Here is a 21,183-nt window from a genome sequence, read left to right as displayed (position 1 = left end):
TTTCTTTGGTTTCACCTGTCTCTCTCTCTCTCTCTCTCTCTCTCTCTCTCTCTCTCTCTCTCTCTCTCTCTCTCTCTCTCTCTGTAGATTGATAAGATCATGAGCTCCATCGGCGCTGGAATTGGGACAGAGCTTGATGAGAACAAGGAAGACCACTCAGGTGGGTTTGTGCTTCCATGCACATGTCTAAATAGTACTCTTTGATCATGATTCATTTCAGATTTGACAGTTCAGATTTAGTTTCCTCACTTACCCCAAATGTAGTAGTACTGTCTTAATGTCTAATTATAGTTCACTGTTTAGTTGTCGTAAGATCTTTTACATCATTTATTATTGATTTAACGCACTGAAACATTCACATCAAGTCCAATGTGCTTTTTTATTTAACACTAAGAACAACTGAAGGAGGTGCAGGGCAAGAAGAATCGGATTCATCGAGTAGTAACGGAAACGTTTAACTACTGTCTTAAAATCCAGAACGGGTAACAATCCATGGAAGTAGAGCTTCTTTGCGTGTTAAAATGAGCAAACAAACTACAGTTTAGTATAGTTCAGTAGTAACTACTGTGGCGCAAATGGAAACTGTCGTAGATATACATCTACACCTAGATATAGATATTTCAATTTAGCAAAATATTCATTATTTTAAATAACAAAATTGATATTGATCCAAGATTATTGTTATAGCCCTATCGATCAGAACATGTTTGGAGTCTAAAGTTTGCTTATCATGAGTTTTGCACTGAAGCCATGATACTATGATGTAGCCAGTTGTGTTATCTAGACAAAAACAGTAGCAGCCATCTTTTGCCCGTTGTCTAAATTTCTGGATTATTTCATCATACATTGTCAGAAACCATGTAAGTCTGTTTGAGATTATTTATCAATTTAATGCTATGCATGATAAATCAGGTATGCAGTTTGGACTGTGCTAATTGGTGGGGTTTAAGCTTGCATTACTAGGTACTTTTGCCTCATAGCTCTAGTGCAGCACTAAAGAAGCAAACTTTAAATGTCAAACCTGTCTTGGCGGATTAATAATATTTAGAGTAAAGGGAAAATTGAGTAAATTCAGTGTTTTGCTGAATTATCGCTTCAATCTAGCACAGTATAGCCACCATGCTGGTGCATATCTCCTGTAGTCTGCAGTGTGGTGGAGGCAGATTTCCCTTCAGCTCTGAGCTTTTCAAGAAGTAACTATGGTTACTGTGCACTGCTTTGCTTGCTGACGTTCTGCTGTAGCTGTAATGGAGATACGAGGACCGAAAGTGGTTGGGGAGGTTTGGAGAGAAGTTTATCTGTGAGTGGTGACCTTAGAACAGTGTTAAGCTGAAGCTCGGTAGAGTCGAACGTCTCGCACAGCCTGGAAACACGTGTCTCCTCTAATGATTAGCAAATCTCTGCAGTGTCCATCCTTCTCTCCTCTCCTCTCCTCTCCTCTCCCCTGCAACGTTCTTTCGTCGCACTTCGTCCACTGAGAGAAATCCTGTTTATGCTGCCGTTCCACCAGTGCTCACAGACACCCACAGAGTGTGTGTGAGTGTGTGTGTGAGTGTGCGTGGGAGGGAGTAGCAGCAGCTTTGCACTCAGACAAAGAGGCTAGAGCTGATCTGATGGCTATTATCGGCAGCTAGAGAGAGAGAGAGAGGTACGACTAGAGAGAGAAACAGAACAAGAGAGAGAGAAACAAGCGGAAGGGAGAGAGAGGGGAACAGAGCGAAGGGAGGGAGAGTAAAATAGAGAGAGGGACAGAGGAAGAGAGAGAGAGAGCGGGGGAGCACTGAGGAGCAGGCTGCAGAAGCATACAGATGAGTGTGGGAGTAGTTGATAAAGAGCGTTCTACCAGGCAAGCTGCACGCTCCCCCCCTCTCTCTGTCTCTCTATCTCTCTCTCTCTCTTTCTCTCTTTACATCTCTCTATCTTTCTCTCTCGCTCACACACACACATGCGCAGAGATACACGCATATACACATGCTCGCTCACACACACACACACACACACACACACACACTGAGCGCGGGGCAGCGTCAAGGAGCAACAGCTGAGCAGCAGCGGTGGATGGGATTTCCAGCTTTCAGCATGTCCAGCAGCCGAAGCCTCTTTACTTCTGGACCCTGACCTCCCCTTCTTTTCCTCCTCCTCCTCTTCCTCCTCCTTCTCTTTTCCCTCTCTCCCCTTCTATCTCTCTTTTTCACTCCTCGTATTTCTTTTTCTCTCTCTCCTCTCTCTACCATCACCGCCTCCTACTGCTGCGTTTTTGTTTTCACTCTTTACAGAAAGAAGGCTCTGTCTTCTTTTTCCTCTTACCTGCCCTGAAGACTCCTCTTCCATCTCTTCTCCCTCCTTCTCTTCCTCTCCTCCTTTTCACACACTCCTCTGCTCTTTTTCCTTCCCATCACTGCCATTTTTTTGCTACATTTGTCTGCCTTCTCTATTCTTCCTTTCTTCTCTTCTCCCTACTCCCCATCTCCTCTCTTGTTCTCTGCCGTCCACTCTCGAGGCTCTGAGCATGGCAGGCTCCTTTGACAGTCACTTTGCACGGAACATGATGTGGCAGTGTCAGCTGTCTCAGCCGGACTGCCGCTGTTACAGGGTGGATGGTTACTCTCTGCTCAAACGCCTTCCTCTGCACCCCCTCATAGGCCCCCGCTGCCCCGTGCAGTCCGTGGGACAGTGGCTGGACAACATCGGCCTGGTCCAGTATGAGAACCACCTGCTGGCCAACGGCTTCGACAACGTGCAGTTCATGGTGAGTGCCAACACTTTCACACCTCCTTGAGTGTTGATTTGTGCTGGCTTCCCTTTCAGAGTTATGAGTTCAGTGGAACTGCAGTCTCTCGTGTTTTGTCTGTAGGCTGTGGTGTTCTGTATATTTTGTCTGTACTCTTTTGTGTTTACTTTGTAGGTCTGTTCGCTTCTGAGTTGCTTCTTATTGTTCCCCTCTGGCACATCTTTATTCTGTGACTTTGTTGCCTCTCTATTTGAGTTCGTCTTTAGTCGAATGTCGGCGCTCTGTTCATGCGTCGCTGTTTGAGGCCGTTCTTGCGTTTGTTGTTGGTGCGTCTTGAGCTGCTTGCAGTAGGGTCACGTGAGTGCAGCCCTGAAACTGCCTGCAAGCCACTGCACAGGAACAGCACCCGTAGCAAACCATGCTCAGTTATGACATCTTTCATATACATATGTGTGGGCTAATTAAAGGAATGCTTCAGCTTTTTTTCAACCCAAGCTCCATCAGCTGCATCTGTGTTGTACACTTGATGACCACAGACTGTAAATCATTTTGACGAGTCCCTTTGTACTTTGTAAAAGAACTGAGAACTTGTCATATAATAGAAGCCAATGGTCAGGTGCTGAAACAGACTGAAAAATGCTGAAGTAATTCCTTTAATCACAAGAATTTACTATCACTTTGTTTTCTCCAGCCTGTTTCTTAGTCACGTGACAAGGGAAACCCCAAACCCCCTAAATGATAATCTCTCAGAGATCCTCCCCCAGCACTCTACAGACGCTCTCATTTATCCCCCACCTGCTTTCAGAAGTGTCTAGCTCCTCCATCTGCTGATCATATGCAAACTCAGTCCTCTGCCACTGACTTAGTTTGCTCATTTCTGACAAAAAAATGAAAGAGACTAGGATAGCAGTCTGTTCTCAATTGGAACAACTGAAGGTTTAATCAGAACTTCTTGAAACCAAATCCGTTTCGTCCATCAGAAGCTGAAACTTGGCTTTTGGCATCGTCTTTGATTTGTGCATTTTGGCCCCCTGCCCTCCTTCATGTACAAAAGATTTGATGCAGATCTTAACCTGTGACTTAATTATTTAATTAGTTAATTATTGGACATGATCCAACTTTAAATTGTGCCTTCAAAGGTCTTTTGCTCTGTCTGTATGTATTTGTGTATCACCAGGATGACAGAGTGGTTAAGGTGTTTGGCTTTGGATCCATAACACATGTCTGCATGGGTTTGATTCCCACTCCTGGTAGCTTTATTCCATAAAAATAACAACAAAAAAAAAAACTCTGCAATATGTACCACAATAAATAGGTGATAAGGACACAGCCTTTTCCCTTTGCCTCTGCTTGTCATGCTTCCTCTGCAACCAATAGACTAGAAATATCAACCGGGGGTATGTGATGTTCCATCCATCCATCCATCCATCCATCCATTTTCTAAGCCGCTTCTCCGTCAGGGTCGCGGGGGGGGGGGGGGGGGGGGGGGGGTGCTGGAGCCTATCCCAGCAGTCTTCGGGCGGAAGGCAGGATACACCCTGGACAGGTCACCAGTCCATAGCAGGGGGTATGTGATGTTGCAAAAGTAATATCATGATACCTCAAGACGTTTTAATGATACGCAATACTGAACATAATATTTTGTTTTTCAGAGATTTTAATAATTTTAATAACAGGCAAAAACAGAAGTGCCACAAAAAAGAAAAATAGAAAAATAAAAAAACATAAGACATACAATGATTTTATTCCACGTTATACAAACAACATTGCACTATATCCAGTTAGACATGCCAACTATGCTCACTTTGTAATGCAACATGTGGTTAGTCAGTGTTCTTTAAGTGCTGACGATATTCACAATATGCCTGGAAAAGTGTACTGTGACATAATTATCACAGTATTGATAAAATATCATATTTCTCACCCCTACTATCAATAGGGACATCCAGAGGAAAGAGAGAGAGAGAGAGAGAGAGAGAGAGAGACTAACAGAGTGGATCTGATGTGTTTGTCAAACTGCAAGCACCTGCAAATGCTCATACTTCCTGACCCAGAGACTCATTATAGACGGAGAAGGTGAAGACAGTTAATTTGCTCTTGACCCCTTCTATACCTAATACATGCGCAGGCAAACTGGCTTGTTCTGTCCTAGATATCCAAACACAGACAGGTTTGTTCTTTCTGACATTGAGAATGGTTAAGCTTTACTAAACCTTTACTAAAGGCACTTCCTGTTCAGCCTAGTGTAGTTCACCTTCATGCTCGCCTAATGATCCATTTCAGTTAGTCCATGCAGTCAAAACCTTGGGATTAGTGTTCTTAGTAAGGAACACTAATCCAGAAAATTGCTTCGGTCAATGTAGAGGCAGTATAAAAAGATTCTTGGGCGTATTTCCCCATTAGGTACGCTGCCATCTTCAAGGGTTTTAGCGTTCAGCTAATACTGTGCAACATCTCAATGTGGAAATCGTATTTTATTTATCTGCATTGAGTCTTACAGAATTCCGAAAAAACAAATCTTCAAGAATATTTATGAGAAGCAGGAGGTTAAAGCCTGCACTGGATCTCGAACTGGACTTTATTCAGGATGAATATGTTGGTAGAGAGATTTTATTTTAAGGACTGGCAGATTTGTCATAGCACAGCAAGTCACGTGGTCTTTAAGCCCACCTCTGTGATCTTCAACTTGTGGAGTACACAAAGGGTTGGAGTTTTTCTCACTCTCTCTGCTGTAATGCGAGAGCTGAGGCTGAAGTTGAAAAACCTGTTAACAGGTAAGCCTTGTTACACAGGCTTATGGGATTTGTAGTTTTGGAGAGCTAATGAGCCATCCTGTTGGTTGGAGAGATTAAATAGAGAAAGATGCGTGCTGTAGTGTAAACAGGGTGTTTGTGTGCGTGTACGGCTGTGCATGTGCGTAAAAGAAGCATTTTGTAGCCATTTGGAGACGGATTCTGATTGCCCTCTCCTAGCTCTGACCTGCATCTGTTCCTGTGGTTGCCGAGGCAACTGCAGCATGAGTGGGCCGATTCATGCATTGCGCCACACAAGAGAAAACACTGTTTCTGCGGCTTTGGTTTGTTCCATTCACTTCACAGTGTGTCGCCTCTTTCTCCATCCATTTACATGTATGCATGAGTTTTCATGTGTGTGTCTGCAACTTAATTGTAATATGTACGTTGCATATTATTATATGATAAATAGAGTGCCACAAATACAGCCTGGCATCACACGCTTTCCATAAAACAGCACAATAGAAGAATGCCTGCATCAATCTCCAGCCTTCTGGCTGAATTTAAGAGCATTAAAGTGTTTTTTTCTGTTCTCATGGGTTTAGAGCTCTAAAAGCGAGATGTGAAAGAGGGAAGTGTGTAAGACCGTCCGCTGGCTAAGCAAAGCTGGAATGAATCGTCTTAGAATAGATTCATTTTCATTAAGCTGTCTCTCTGTTGCTCTCTCTCTTGCCCTGTCTCTTATTCTCTCTATTGTACACATGCTCTTTTTCTCTGAGCAGCTTGGCAAGCCTCAGCTAGAGCAAATTATCATTTTCAAAGGATTCTTGGACATTTTCTCACCTGCATCTTGCGGTAGATTAAAGTATAAATTGTGTCTCCAAAGGCAGACAAATCTGCTGTTCTCTCAGGCATTATCCTTTGTATTTCACCACTGACCAGGCAAAAATGTGTATCTCCAAAATAGCAACTTTACAGGAAGGCAAGAACGCTCCTAACTTTAATTTAAGGGGTTTTATTTTGAAGAATTTGGAGTCTTTTGGAGCATTTCTGTTGGTATGGTAGTATAGTATGCATCTCTGTATCTTGTTGGACATGATTGCATTACTTTGTATGTTGTCTCAAAACCTTGTAACTAAGGTTTTTTTTTTTTTTACACCATTGGAACACTCTAGTTACCCCTAACATTGTGTGAGCCCCTAACCACTAGCATTGTGTTCAGTGACAATTGAAATAAATGGTCCAAAAAGAGGTCAGTGACCCAAATGTAAAGAATAGTAATTTTGGCCTTGCAGCAAAAATCAAACCAACTCAGGAGTAACAAACTTTTATGTCCATTTTACCATCTTGGCTGTAAATATGTCCCAGTATGGACCATGATGTACTAAAATAGGCTAAAAATGATATATTATAAACATAAACACAGACTTACTTTCCTCTGCTTTAAGCCATAGCTCAGCTATAGCCACTTTTCTCACATTTTTCCAGAAAAGTAGAATAATTTCTTGTAAATAATTACAAGATTTCTTGTTGTCTTTTTAGAGGGCTAAAGTCTTCTCATTCGCCAGCTTCTTGTTCAAATTTTCCGTTCCACCTTAAATGCTGCCTGAAGCACCTTTTAAGGTGGAACAGGAAAATTCAAACAACAAGCTGACTCTTCAGTGTTAACTTTTCAGTGTTTGATTCAGTTTATCGTTGCAGATTAAATGTATCAAAAAAGCAGTCAGAGTGCTTATAAATGCAAATCATTCTTCTCCAAAACTCATGTTAATCTTAAATCTTTCTCTTTGCTGTTTTGTTAGCTGCTAGCCAGGTGAGACTGTTGTCTGCGTTGCTGTGTGACCAGCAGTCTGCGCACCAACCTTCAGGGTTAAAACATCACTCCTTAGTTCATACAGTCTGCAAAAACAAAGCTGCCAAAAACAGCCCATCTTTAATTCATTGTTTCTATGTTGTCGTGCAAACCAGTGAATTTACATATAGTAGTTTAGCTCCACCCATTCATGCTGAAGTTATATGGAATGTCTCAGCCCAGACTGCTTTTTTTGAATGAGGCACAATATAGGACGGCCAATCAGACCAGAGCTTATTTACATATTACAAAAAATGAAATATGAATTGTGGCTGTTTTGGGTTCATAAAATCATGCAAAAATGAATTAGTGGATCTCAGAGAAAATATGTAAAATGCAAGAAAATACAAGGATGTGGGCCTTTTGGGGTGCTGGACTTAAGATCCAGTGGATATATGTCTGCAGAAGATTGACCCCCATGCCTGGTAGCTTTATTCCATCACGTCTAAAGCTGAGTGGACTAGAAATGAGCAATGAGTACAGTATATAGCACAATAAAGGGGTGACAAGGGTTTTCATTTTTAAACTCTTTCACCTTCAGCTCTGACTCGAATGCTTCCTCTGCATCTAAAAGACTCGTCGAAATATGAACAAAGAGACAGAGAGAGGAAATATAAAGAGAGTGAGTGGCCCAGAGCCAAAAGCTGTGTGAATGGGTACTTTATCGAGTCTTTAATAAACAAATCCATCAGGACATTGCTTAAATACTGCCTGTTGGAATTGCAGTGGTCCAGCAGTTTAAGAACATAGCTACGTTTTAAGAGGGTAAACGGTTTAATAGCAATTCATGGCTGGTGTCCTGCTCTTGAAATAGGCATTTAACCTCAAGTAGCTTTGAGAGCTCTCTGCTAGCAGTTGTTGTGTGCAGTGTTTGAACATCTTATGTTTAAAACAGCATCTATTTTCGTTCACCTAATTTTATTACATGAGAATCTCAGTAAACAAAGTGATATATTGTGTTGTCAGTGTACAGCACTGTGCAGAAATCAGAGACCATGTTTTCATTTATTGTTTTCAGTCAAACTTATATCTGTGTCCCCACGACAAAAGGGGTTCCCAAAGGTGTCGCTGAGAGAGTTGGGTAGTTACTAGTTATATTTAAGTACTTCAGTAAAATATTGTTGGATGTGAACTTTCCTGAGTATTTTCAAATTTTAATATTTTGATTTCTGCTCAAGTATGTTAGTGGGTAAAGTAATCTGCTTTCAGTATTAGTACTTCTACTTCAACCAAGTATCAATACTTCTACTCAAGTATGGATTTGTGCTACTCTATCCACCTCTGGTCACCTCAAACATTGACACAAGCAACTACCCCCCCCACACACACACACCTTAGCTGCCTTTTCTTTTTCATATGCATCTAAAATGACTAAAGGAGATATTTCTGAGAAGAGTAGGTGTTAGAAGGGGAAAGGGGAAGGGGGCAGCCAGAGGAAAATAAGTGAAAAAACAGGAGTTTTCAAAACTGCAGTTCAGCAAGACCTGATAAACCACCAAAATCAGGCAAACAGTATTTAAAGCGTTCATCTTTGAGGAAGAGGAGAAAATCAAGCTCCACTCTTGTGTCAGATCTGAAAAAAATCCACAGGTGTTTCTGTCCATCCTTCCACTTTGAGGACAACTCAACATTGTGCAGCTGTCAAGCAGATGTTACTGAAAAAAGGAGAGAACTCAAAGTAGATCATCTGAGAAACATCACTGAATGTGTTTGGGATTCATTTGTTTATGAGAAAGAGAAAACCCCAGCAAACTTCTAAGACTAAATTTACGGAATTCTTTGAAAAACTGAAAGCAAGTCTCCTGAATGGAATGAACACTGAAATAAAGGCGAAGGTGGACACCCAAAGTACTAAAGAAAAAATGAAGGCTTCAGTTGTAATTTTCTGCTCATTTCCAAATGCTGAAAAATGAACAACTTGTATTTCATGAACGTTTAGACTGGGAATTAAATAAATGAAAGGGTGGTCTCTTAGTCTTGCACAGTACTATGATTTAGGTAATAGGGCTGTAAATATATAATGAACCATGTGCAAGATTTCTTTTTGCTGGAATGTAAATCTTCTTCAGACTGGCATTAAAATGTTCTGAACAGACAGTGCCCTCTAAGGGGGTGCAGTGCTTCCACAAGAGTTTCAGGATAGTTGCATCTTCGTGTTGTGCATTAGAGCATTTTTGTTAGCCATGACAGGCCGTCTCATCAATTAGCAGCAAGAGCACTGAACTCTTCTGCCTTTCAGGCTCTCTTAAACGTCTTTAGACATCAGTAGACTTTTAAAACACTGGATTTAAGAAAATGCAAAGTTGCCTGGGCATACTGAACAGTAATGAAAAGGATGAAGCTAGCTGAAAAGTACCTTCACAAACACAAACACATACACACACACACACAAACACGCCTGCACCTGCTCTATCAGTAGCTCATTATTATGTAAGACTGCGCTATCTGTTTGCTCCAGCAAGCTCCGGATGACTGGGACGTCTGAAAGAACCTCATAAAGACTCTTCCTCCCTTTCTCTCTTTCCCACCCCGCCTTGCCAGTCTCGATCTGCCCGTTCCTGCCTCTCATTTGGTATAAATATCTGATGGAGTGAGCCCCACTGAAATGCCTTCAGATATGATTAATATTGAATGGCGTGCCGCTGCTTTGCCGCAGTATTTTCCAGTCTTTGATGAAGCTGGGAAGCTATAAAGCTTCTTCTCATGTTCCGCCACTTCAGTGCTGGTGCGTGGTGGCCTTGCTCTACATGTAAGCAGGGGAAGTCAGAACACTCCAGCTAATAGAGTGAGAACTGGCCAAGGTCTTTGCTTTCTGATAAAAACAGCTTTGTGTCGTTGAGAAGAATAGATGTTCAGCCCTACTGAGACATCCATTTCCTACCAGCTTGTGAGTAGCGTCGGCCTGTGCCACTAATCTTAGATCAGTCTTTGCCTTTCACGCACAAACGAATGCCCTCCTAGTGAGGGGATGCTGATCCTAGATCAGCACTCTCTAAAAGTTTGACATGTACAGTGGGACTTCAGAAGACTCTATTTCTAATGGGAGAGGGTCTGCGTTCTGCTCTGGTAATGCTATTTTTATCTGGTCTATTTTTGAGAAGAATCCACTTTTATGTGTTGCATCATGGTATTTATTGCCATGGTTACTTATTTGCCTACTTGTCCAAGGTAACTGATGTTCTGCATGTTTATAAAGGGGCGTGATTTGTAACCATGGTGGCGTTCTTGTTAAATGAGGTTACCTAGTTGTGTTCAGCACCCATCACTTTAATGAAATTCCACACACGCTTGGCGCATATTGCCCTATAGAGACACATATTGCAGATTCTCTGTGCATACTTTACTGTTCCTGAATATACAGTAGTTCTAAATCTATTTTGTGATATGCACGTCTTATACACAGATCTGTTTAGTCTGTAGTGATGTGTATTGTGTTATATTTTGTATGTGCCTGCGTTATATTACTTTTTTAATTATCCTTATGAAGCTTTCTTGGATGGTGAAAGTGCTGGGTAAATTGAATTTACTAGAAGGACTGAAAGAAAAGAGACACAGATAGAAGGTAAAAGGCTGAAAAACATTATTATTATTAAAAATATTCTGTATAAGTCTCATAAGGAGAAATATTAAATATATTGATGACATTTAAGATGTCATAAATATGTCTACTACTTGCTGAGACATCATTTTTGCAGTGTGTTGAATGCTTGATGTGATTGTTGCTTTTTTAGTCTAGCTATCGTATCTTGCCCTGAGAGACTCAGCACGGCTCACAGAGCGGGTCCTGTTTGCAAAAGTAGGCCTCCTATCAGACTGATTTAAGCCAGTGCATTGAAATGCATACACATGAACATAGCCACTCAAAAAGCAGCTGACAAATGCCTGTGGCCAGCTTGTACATGCAGTGGACATCAGATGCTCCGTGTGCATCTGTAGTGTAATGTCTCAAACTGAGACTAAGACAAAGGCATGCTGCAGGGGTGGGAGGGTGAAATGAGATGATGAAGATGCTTCAGTTAAAATAAGTGATACTTTTTTGATCCCACAACCGGGGAAATTCCACCTCCGCATTTAACCCATCCATGAAGTGAAACACCACATACACACTAGTGAACACACACACACTAGGGGGCAGTGAGCACACTTGCCCGGAGCGGTGGGCAGCCCTATCCACGGCACCCGGGGAGCAGTTGGGGGTTAGGTGTCTTGCTCAAGGATACCTCAGTCATGGACTGTCGGCCCTGGGGATCGAACCGGCAACCTTCCGCTCACAGGGCCAGATCCCTAACCTCCAGCCCATAATCTATGGGTAGATTTGGGATTTGTCCAAGGTTAGTTGATGAACAAAAAATGTTCTCCTGGACCTCATGTCTTCTTGAAGAGCCCAACACAGTCATTAGTCATACACACTTAAAAAGATGGTTCGTCAAGGGTTCTTTAGTAAAGGAAGTAGTTCTGTATAGAACCATGAACATTCAAAGAACCCTTTGCATGATTACAGGGTTCTTTGGATTGTAAATGGATCTTCAAATTGATGGAGAATGTGCTGGAGATGCTTCTTTATGGAACCATTTTGAAAAGGGTTCTACATAGCACCAAGAATGGTTCCTCTGTTGTTGTAAGTGTGACATAATAAGAATACGCCCCCCCCCCCTTGTTGGTGCTATATAGAAACCTTTTCAAAAAGGTCTCCGTCTACAACACATTTTCCATCAATTTGAAGAAGCTTTCATGATGCACAAACCGTTTAATCTTGCAGAGCATTTTTGCTTGTTCGTGGTTCTATACAGAACCATTTTCTGTACTAAAGAACCCTCTAAGAACCATCTTTTTTAGAGTGCACCTGTGGACGCGTATTGGTCCAGCCATTCGTCTGGGTGCCACTGCTCTAGACTGTTCAGGGTTCATTTAATCAGTTACTGCACAAGCATCGTCTCCAAGGTTATTCACATTTCATGTAGCAAGGCCAAGATCAACATGATTGTCAACTTTATCACCTGTCTGATCTCACTGTTTCTCTTTCCCTCCCTCCCTCTTACTTTGTTTGATAGAGTGTGTAGTAGGGCACTAGACAGTTCAGGATATTATGTGTTAATGCGTGCTTGCTCAGGTCTCTGCCGGATGCCAGGCTGATTGGTCTGACAGGGTTTATGGAAAGGTCATTAAAGGTGATGCGCAGCATGAAGCAAAGGATTGATGATGCTGATTGTGTGTATGGTGCTTTGGGTTTGTGCGTTGCAGATCCAGAAGAGGAGACAGGTGTAATGAAACCATCATGTTGATGGTTCTGAATCAATGAGCGTGTAAGCATGCCTTTGCTTTCACATTTGTCAACCTTACAGCTGTGAACAAGAGCTGAGTTCTCCTTGCACAAAGGCATTTTTCATTGTGGTGCATTTTGTTTCGCAAACTTGTAAACAGAAGATGCAGCCAGCCAGCACTCAGAATTAAGAATCTCATCTAAGGTGATTAAATCCACAACCCCCCACCCCAGTTCTCTGGCTGCTGGACCACCACCGCTCTCGGTCACTCTGTAATCTACATTCTTACCAACTTACCAAATATTTTTGCTCTTTATTTCATCACCTGCTAGTTTATGATTGATCAGCACATTGATTACCTGATTGGTGGTGATTGATTCATGAATTAGTTGACTGATAGAGTGATTCATTTTCTCATGCAGGGTAGTAATGTGGTGGAGGACCAGGACTTACTGGAGATCGGGATTCTAAATTCTGCCCACAGACAGCGCCTCCTACAGGCCATCCGCCTACTGCCAAGGGTGAGTACACTGATCATCAGTCACAGAGAGGTCATTCTGTGTGCAAGTTGAGTGCTAGATGCCCCCCTCAGTCTTTTTTTGGCTTTCACTAGTGAGAACATCAATTAAAAATTCATTTTAACTTGAATTGTTTTACACATTGTATAATATAGATGACAAATGATAAATTGATCAATTTAGCACATCAATTCTAAACAGAGAGAAGAGTGGCACATGGTATTCTCTTTATACAGTGGAATGCTGCATGGCTGATACTGAGACAAAACAGTAGAGAGTCTAAATTGAAATAATATGCAAACATACAGAAAATACTGGTAGACTTGAAGTGACCAGAACCTCATCACTGTACTGGTCTGGTCCTGTAAATCACCGTCATTCAGATACCGTCTAAAGCCTGGCTTAGAAATCTCTGATATGCCCATTAAAAAAAAGAAAATGCACAGACAAGTGAGAAAATTTAAGAAAAATAGAGCTGCCAGATCAGTTTTAGAGCACCATGGCAAAGATTCTACTGGATCTATTACTGGATGAATAGAACGGCATTAATTTGAAACACAATATGATTTACATCATTTTTATGCTCGTCAAACCACTCAGTTGTTATCCTAGAAGAGACCCACTACCATCAGGACAGAGATGATACATCATAGGATGAAGGATCCTCCCTACTTGTCCTTAAGAGGACAAGTGGACCAAAGCATGTAAGCAAAAAGCATCAGCTGACACTGTAGCATTCAGGCCTGTTCTCCTGGTGTGGGGTACTCATGCACTCACCCACTTGTGTAGAATGTGGTGAAGGAATAATCACTTTTTTCCACATCTCTGTAGATCAGCGTCTGGTTTTCACAGAACTGAACTCTCAGATGTGTATGTGTCTGTGTAATGAGCTGTTTATGCGCTGCAGCTGTACTATAAGATCCCTCTGTGTAGGTGTGGACAGACTGTCCTCGCTGACTCAGTCTGATCACGTCCTGCACTGACATTCTCACCTGAGAAACTATTGCTATTTTATTTTTCTTACATATCATACTAATGTTGGAGCATCACACTCTCTGAATGTGCACTTTTGAACACAGCCTGTGTTATTGATCGTTCCCATATATCTAAATGTCACTTTAATCACTGTCCCTGTTGGAGCAGTTGAGCCGTCTTTATGGCTGAAGCTTCTGCCATCCGTGCCCCAATAATGAACCCTTTTTCAAAGTCGCTTAGATCTTTTCCTCTGGCTATCTTGATCAAAAATTAGTCAACTCTGCCTGTTCAGCATTTTTATACAGTACGTCTCAGAGCATGGTAGGATGTTAGTTGCTTAACTGTATCATACCACGCAGATTAACCTGTCTGAAAGCATGTGCATATTTCTCCACTCATCTATTCAGGTTTTTCTTGAATGTGTTGCCCATCTATATATCACTTATATTCTGGAAATAGACATAAAAGCAGTTTTGTTTTATGAAGTGAGTTGTATGCAAAAAGTTGGGCTCCCATGACCAAATGTCGCACCTGGTCAAATTTCTTGATGAAAAGAAGTTAACACAACCCCTGCAGTTTTTTCTGCAAATGTTAATGCACGATTACTTTATAATGAATTAACTTGAAAAAGAGATGACGTCATTTTTCTACTCACACACAGCAAATTTAACTCGGAAGTTAATTGGTATGTTCAGTTGGTCTTAAGAGCAAGAAAATCACCAAGCTGTGCTGGACACCACCACTCTAGGACAGCGGTTTGCCACCTCTGACTTTAAAATAAATAAATAAATAATTAGAAATTGTGGCATGTACAAAAGTCTGAACCTCTTTCTCAGAAGTGAACTTGTTAGACCTTAATTGGCTCATTGGGAGCAGTTAGGCAGGTCAAGAATTGTCAGTGTGAGCTGTGAAAGGGTTGGTGTGGAGCTCGTTGGCCACAATCACTAAAGGTATGCTCAGAGAAAGAAAGGAGCATGGGGTGGATTTATTATGCTTTTTTGAAGAATGAACTGCACGAAATATGAACATATTCTGGAAGTAAATGTGACAGTCAAGAAACTGAAACTGAAAAGTGTCTGTCCTCTGCGAGAAGACAATGATCCTAAACATACCTCAAAATCCACCAAGAACTAGTTCAAGAAACACAAGCTGAAGCTTTTGGAAAGGCCTCTCACAGCCTCCTGACTTTGACTATCATTGAAAATCTCAGGGTGGCCCGTTAACATGCTATGCAAACAAGGCGACCGAAAGAATGTCAGAACTACAGTCATTCTGCAAAGAAGAGTAAGGTGAAAATTCCTCAAACAAGAATAGCAAGACACCTGGCTGACTACATAAAACATTTGCAAGCTGTTATGTCTGCCAACGGGTGTGTTTTCAGGAGGGTGTTCATACTTTTCACATGTCACTATTACTTTTATTTTACCTGTGCCTTAACGTCTGCATAAAAAATGTTATTTTAATAGTTTGCTGCAGGCGTTATATTTACTTTGTCTCACTTTAAAAATCAACAGACTATATAACTTGGCCAGGGGTGCCCAAAGTTTTACACATAATTGTTTACTGGAATTATGTGTGTGTAAGTTACATCTGTGCTACAAATTTCATTACTAGAGGAGATTTCATGGTACCCACCCACTGTCATTACACACTCTCATGCACACACACATATACACACTAAACCCCCCACCAGAGAGAAGAGCGCTCAGTCTAAGACCCCCAATACTGCAGTAATCCACTAGAGCCGCTCTCAGTGCTGTGTGTGTGTGTTTGTGTGTGTGTGTGTGTTCATATGCCCTGATACCAAATAAATCTCTCCAATGTCCTGAATAACCTTCCACTCCCACTGACCTTGACAATCAGATGCAGAGAAAGAACCGAGCGGAAGATTGTGTGAGCTTAGAGAGACTAATTCTGCGTTCACATGTTTGCGGTTAGACAGACGACGGCATATCAGATTTTACACTGTTTTCAATGGAGCAGCGAAGGAAAATTCAGCGGATTTTTTCTGCAGACCGTGGTGGTAAAGCTCCATCAAGAGTTCGCTTTTCCCAGCTTTTGTCGTTAATTTCATGGGGTGCCATGGATGTCATACTTCCCATTAAACCCACCATTATACAAGAAAAAAATAAAAGCATACAGAGTGTTCTCCTGCCCTATTCCACCTTAAATAAACAATATACACTGCTACAGCTTTGTTTTGATCATTCATTTTCGCCAGCACCGCGGTCGCCATGCCAACCATGCATAGCTCCATGCCGCCACCACGTACCACTACAAGCAACAGAAATAGTTGAGCACAACGTAACTCACGCACACATCAGCCAGCTTTGTTCAGAATTCGACCCAGCCGGATGTGCAGAAAATCAAAGACTGCATGTTTGTGTTTATCAGGGCTGTGCAATACGAACAGTGGCTTTGCTTTATCTTATTTCTCCATCTTATCTCAATATGAATATTTCATAAAATCAGTTATGCAGCATACGGTATGCACGTGGAACCTGTAATACTGTCTGCTGTTCTTTATTCAGAATTTACTCACTGAATTTGATGAATGCAAATGTAATTGAGTGAGTGTAATGAACAAAAGGAGATTCAGCAATAAAAAAGATGACAGATCCGTCACATTCGCTGGTGCTGCTGGTGGTGTATGTGTGGAAATCTTATGGAGATAAGCAGGCTTGCACTGAGAGGAAAGAAACTTTCAGCTGGAGTCAGCACTTTCTCTCTCAGCTTGCACCTCAAAAGCAGAGTAAAAGAGACAGCAAATTCTCTCTCTCTCTCTCTCTCTCTCTCTCGTTCTCCTCTTTGTCAGAAAAGCCAGTAACACACAGGGGATGTGATGGGCCAGGCACAGAAGCAGCAGTTTTTGTGCAGGGCTTGTATTCACAGTCCAAGTCACATAAACATATTCCACAAATGAGAAAACAAACAAATGCATTCACTAAACACCACATTTTTGTACACTGGTGGTTACCTGGATTGGCAATCTAGTGTCACTTAGCAGTAATTACAAAATCCTGGACCACAAACTGGATTCAAGGTCTATATTTAAAACTTCTGTTCTAAGTGGACAGCGTGGGCGCATATCTGCATGAGCTTGCATCACTACAGCATTGCTGACAGGCAACATATTACAGGTGCCTTTGTTCGTAGTGAATGTTTAAAAATAGCTGACCTTGTGCAGAACATTAAAACTACTTTGATGTTCATTGATCACATGGTCTTCAAATTAAATGATTCATCCCGCGTTGACGTGAATACCTGCCTGCCTGAGCCAAGAAAACAAACCAGACATGGAAAAAGCAATGATCAACCCATGAGTCTGCTGCTGAAGCTCTTTACCTCCATAACTGGTGTGAATGTACACTCATTAAATGCAATAAGTAAGCACTGCTGCATAAACACTGTTCATGGTGATATGACTATATGTTCGTGTGTGTGTCAGGTGCGGCCCATAGGCTACGATGGCAATAACCCCACCTCAGTGGCTGAGTGGCTGGAGTCTCTGGAACTGGGAGACTACACTAAATCCTTCCTCATCAATGGCTACACGTCCATGGAGCTGGTCAAGAAGATTTGGGAAATCGAACTCATCAACGTAAGTCCTTAGTTTCATGACATCACTTGCTATGATCGCGAGGATCCGTCACCGATGTCTAGGTTGTAGTCTGGATGAAGTGTAGCTCAGTAAGTTACGAGCCTCATCCTGGAGCAGACCTGCTCTGTCTATTGTGATGTTTTCTACAGCAGTTACGTTACAGCACGGATAACACTAAAATATGCAGGAGAAGGCTACTAGGACAAGGTTTGGAGCCACTTTTCTGGCCATTTCAGGAGTTTTCTTTGGATTGACAATGCTGCCACAGTAGATCATCTCTTCATGAGAACGTAATGAATGTTTTGTCTGTTGTCTTACTGTTGAATTGTAAAACTTAGCTAGTATAGATCTGCTACACACTGTGACTGTGATGTATTACAGTGGGCCTTTGAAGTTATATTTGGTCTCAGTTTATTTTGATAGATTTTCAACATCATTTGGGTCAGTGTTAGGATGTAGATGATGGTTAGGATCACAGTTAGGGTTAGATTTTGGTTTTGGATTGAGTGTAAGGTTAGGCTTATGGTCAGGATTAAAGTTAAGGAAAAATGAGACATTTGAACAGATACTTAGTTGAAAAAGTTAAAGGTAAGTATCTACAAAAAGTGTACTATCCAAATATAATGTTATCCACTATTCTAAAGGGCTCATATCATGGAAATGCAAATGTCTCTCACTTTTTGAAATAAAGGAGTTTAAAGTAATATGTTAACATTGTTAAAGTTTAAAAGGTACTGTCCACTGTATGGAAGCTAAGCTGCAAAAGCAGCCTGTTATGAATTCATAGTTTCTGTGGTGTTCACTAGAACCTACACACTTACACATTTCCACCTATTCAGCCTACAGCAGTTTAGCTCCGTCTACTTATAATGAAGTTCTTTGGAGTGTTTCAAATGGACAGCTTTTTGACACAGAACAGTTACAGCCAATCGGAACAGAACTTACATTTATCAGTTTTAAAGCCACTGTAACAAAAACAGCCTGTTTAATTCTAAGTGATAAAAATAGGCTGGAAATGCTCATGTAAGCATGAATTCTGGCTGGTTTTGGTGCATCAAACCACACAAATGCTATTTGGGGGGAAAAAAGGAAATCATGAAAAATGTAGGATATAGGTCATTGGATTGAATGTACTGATGTCCAGTCCTTCATGGTGTGATTGGTCAAAATATAGGCATTCTTGTAAGGTTAGCCAGGATGCTCACAACTTGCTCTAAAAATGTAGTGGCTTGTCACATGGCTCATTTGCATATTACAGTCTTCTGTAATGTACATTTACATTTAGATTTACAGCATTTAGCAGACAGTCTTATCCAGAGTGGCTTACAAGAACTGCTTTGTCTATCTAGAGAAAGTATCTTTACTAGTTACCAGTAGCATAGAGAAAAAGACAGTCCTGAGCTCAGATACGGCTAGAAACAAAGTCACTGTAGACACCAAGAGAAAAGGAACAGAGTTGAGCACAGAACTGTGTGCAATACAATGCAATGCAATACAATAAAATACAATACAATAAACTACAATCCTCAGTGCAATACAATAAAATATAAGTGCAGCTTATATTTTATAAGTAATGTAAGTTTTACAAAGGTCAGTATGGCAGTAATGATTACCGAATGGCACATTGTGAAGGTAACAGTGCAGTGCTGTTTCTCTGATGTTATCTTACTGCAGAAGTACTCAAAGCCTGTTAGCTTGCAGTCCTCCATAACCAAAAGTGCAAATTACCTCTCGAATGCATCCTGATGATGCTGTAGTACTTTAATGGCTGGAATTAAGACTATTCTCAGTCAAGCACATCCAGAATGTTATACATCCTCCTCAGCCAATCAGAAGGCTTGAATAGAGGCCTTCTGGTTCTTGTGTATAAAACAGAATTACGAGAGAGTGTAATGAAATAGATTTTGCACAATGAAATCACCCGTTTAAATGGTCTCACTCTGGGAAAAGCAGGCTCAAATGAGCTCCACAGGAGTTAATTTAACATTGGTGCTTTTACTGAATAGCTGTGTGGAAAAGAATGGCAGTGCTTATAGGCTGGCTAGCGGTCTCTGATGAGTGTCAGTCGCACTCAGAGTTTGATAAGCGAGCGAGGTCATGTGGTGATGTTGATTGGGAAGAGCATTTGATGTGCTCTATGACATATTCTGTGGCACATTAGTGTCAGGGTGGTCTCAAGTTTCTTCCGGTGTCCATATCCCACCGCAATTACTATAGCCTAGTGCCTGATTGCTCCTCTTGGGGCCAAGATGATGAGCATGAGAGACAGAAAGAGAAAAAGAGGGAGAGAGAGAGAGAGAGAGAGAATTATATAATGACGTGGGCTGTGATTTCATCTCACAAAACCACCCACGCGCTGTTTAAAGTAGCTCACGGAGTGATGCAGTAGGATCTAATACAGCCTCCACCACTAGAGGGCAACAGAAGTCAAAAATCAGGTTTTGTGTTTATGCTTTGATGTGTATTTGTTTATATGATTTTCATGATATGCTTAATTTTGTGTGGGTGTGTGTATGTTTATGTGTGTATTAGAGAGGGGTGGCATGACATTTTTCCATAATTATATCAGGGACCTAAATAAATAAATAAATAAACAAATATATTGTGTGAACTATAGACTTTTTACTGAACCTCTCATATTTTATAGCACTGAAAGATCAAGTAAAATTTAAAGAATTATATTTTTTTCCCCAGCACTATTACCGTTAACTCGCTCAGGATATACAGTACCATGCAAAAAGTCCTAGTCACCTGAAGAAATGATATTAAGAAGCTGTTTATCTGGGCATTTTGTGTATGTCAGTATTTTCTTTTAACCGTTTCCAAACCTGTCCTGGAGGAATCCCGTTGATAATTGGATAAGCTGAAATCATTGCAGTTATCATCCAGCACCTGGTTTAGGTAATCAAATCTGTATTAAAGTAAATCAGGCATTTAAATAATCTTTCCATTAGGGAGGAACCTGGCACCAAATGTTGTTCTTCCAAATAAATCATAACACCTCAGCTACTTTTTAAAAACAAGCACAACTTATTGCTGAGATGAATTGTTTTATAAAAGGTTCAGACTGTTTCACTTCCGCCGTGACTTTTCAAGGCAGAAATGATGTTCTGTCAAACCGTTTGTTTTTTTCTTCTCTTAAATTGTAATAATTTCAAAACACAAAAGAGAGATTTTTATTTCAGCATGTTTAGTCTGTTCACGTCCACTTGAGTCTAACTGTGTTTTTAAAAGTTAACAGCTTTATTGTATTGTACTTTGTATTGTATTGTAGTATTGGCTCCACCCAGACTTGAAACAACCACACATCATATATCAAATATCTGCAGTGACTACATGGAATATACATATATCAATGTTTCCATTGTAAAAAAAAACAAAAAGCATGTTTTAAAATCACAATCTCAGCTTGTAGAAAACCTGCATTCATGAAATTTTACATGTTCATTCCTAGCCACATTCTGAAGGGTATTAAAGAAGGATTTCCTAATATATTGCTCTAATATATAGCTG

At 41.0% G+C, this 21,183-nt stretch overlaps 1 protein-coding gene across 7 annotated transcripts in view; it reads left to right on the top strand.

Moving 5' to 3' along the window:
* The window catches only part of anks1b (ankyrin repeat and sterile alpha motif domain containing 1B), a 272,382-nt gene that overhangs the window by 201,799 nt on the left and 49,400 nt on the right, over positions 1-21,183 (top strand). For all 7 annotated transcript variants that reach the window (XM_037543104.1, XM_037543101.1, XM_037543100.1 and 4 more), the window contains 4 exons: positions 88-160; positions 2,643-2,749; positions 12,999-13,097; positions 17,518-17,670. In XM_037543104.1, coding sequence (XP_037399001.1) covers positions 88-160; positions 2,643-2,749; positions 12,999-13,097; positions 17,518-17,670 — 432 coding nt within the window. The remainder of the gene's footprint in view (positions 1-87; positions 161-2,642; positions 2,750-12,998; positions 13,098-17,517; positions 17,671-21,183) is intronic.

Source organism: Pygocentrus nattereri, chromosome 11 (assembly GCF_015220715.1).
Source record: "Pygocentrus nattereri isolate fPygNat1 chromosome 11, fPygNat1.pri, whole genome shotgun sequence".
Lineage (NCBI taxonomy): Eukaryota > Metazoa > Chordata > Actinopteri > Characiformes > Serrasalmidae > Pygocentrus > Pygocentrus nattereri.
The sequence above is the reverse complement of the archived record's forward strand: the minus strand, read 5'-3'. Positions and strand labels throughout refer to the sequence as shown.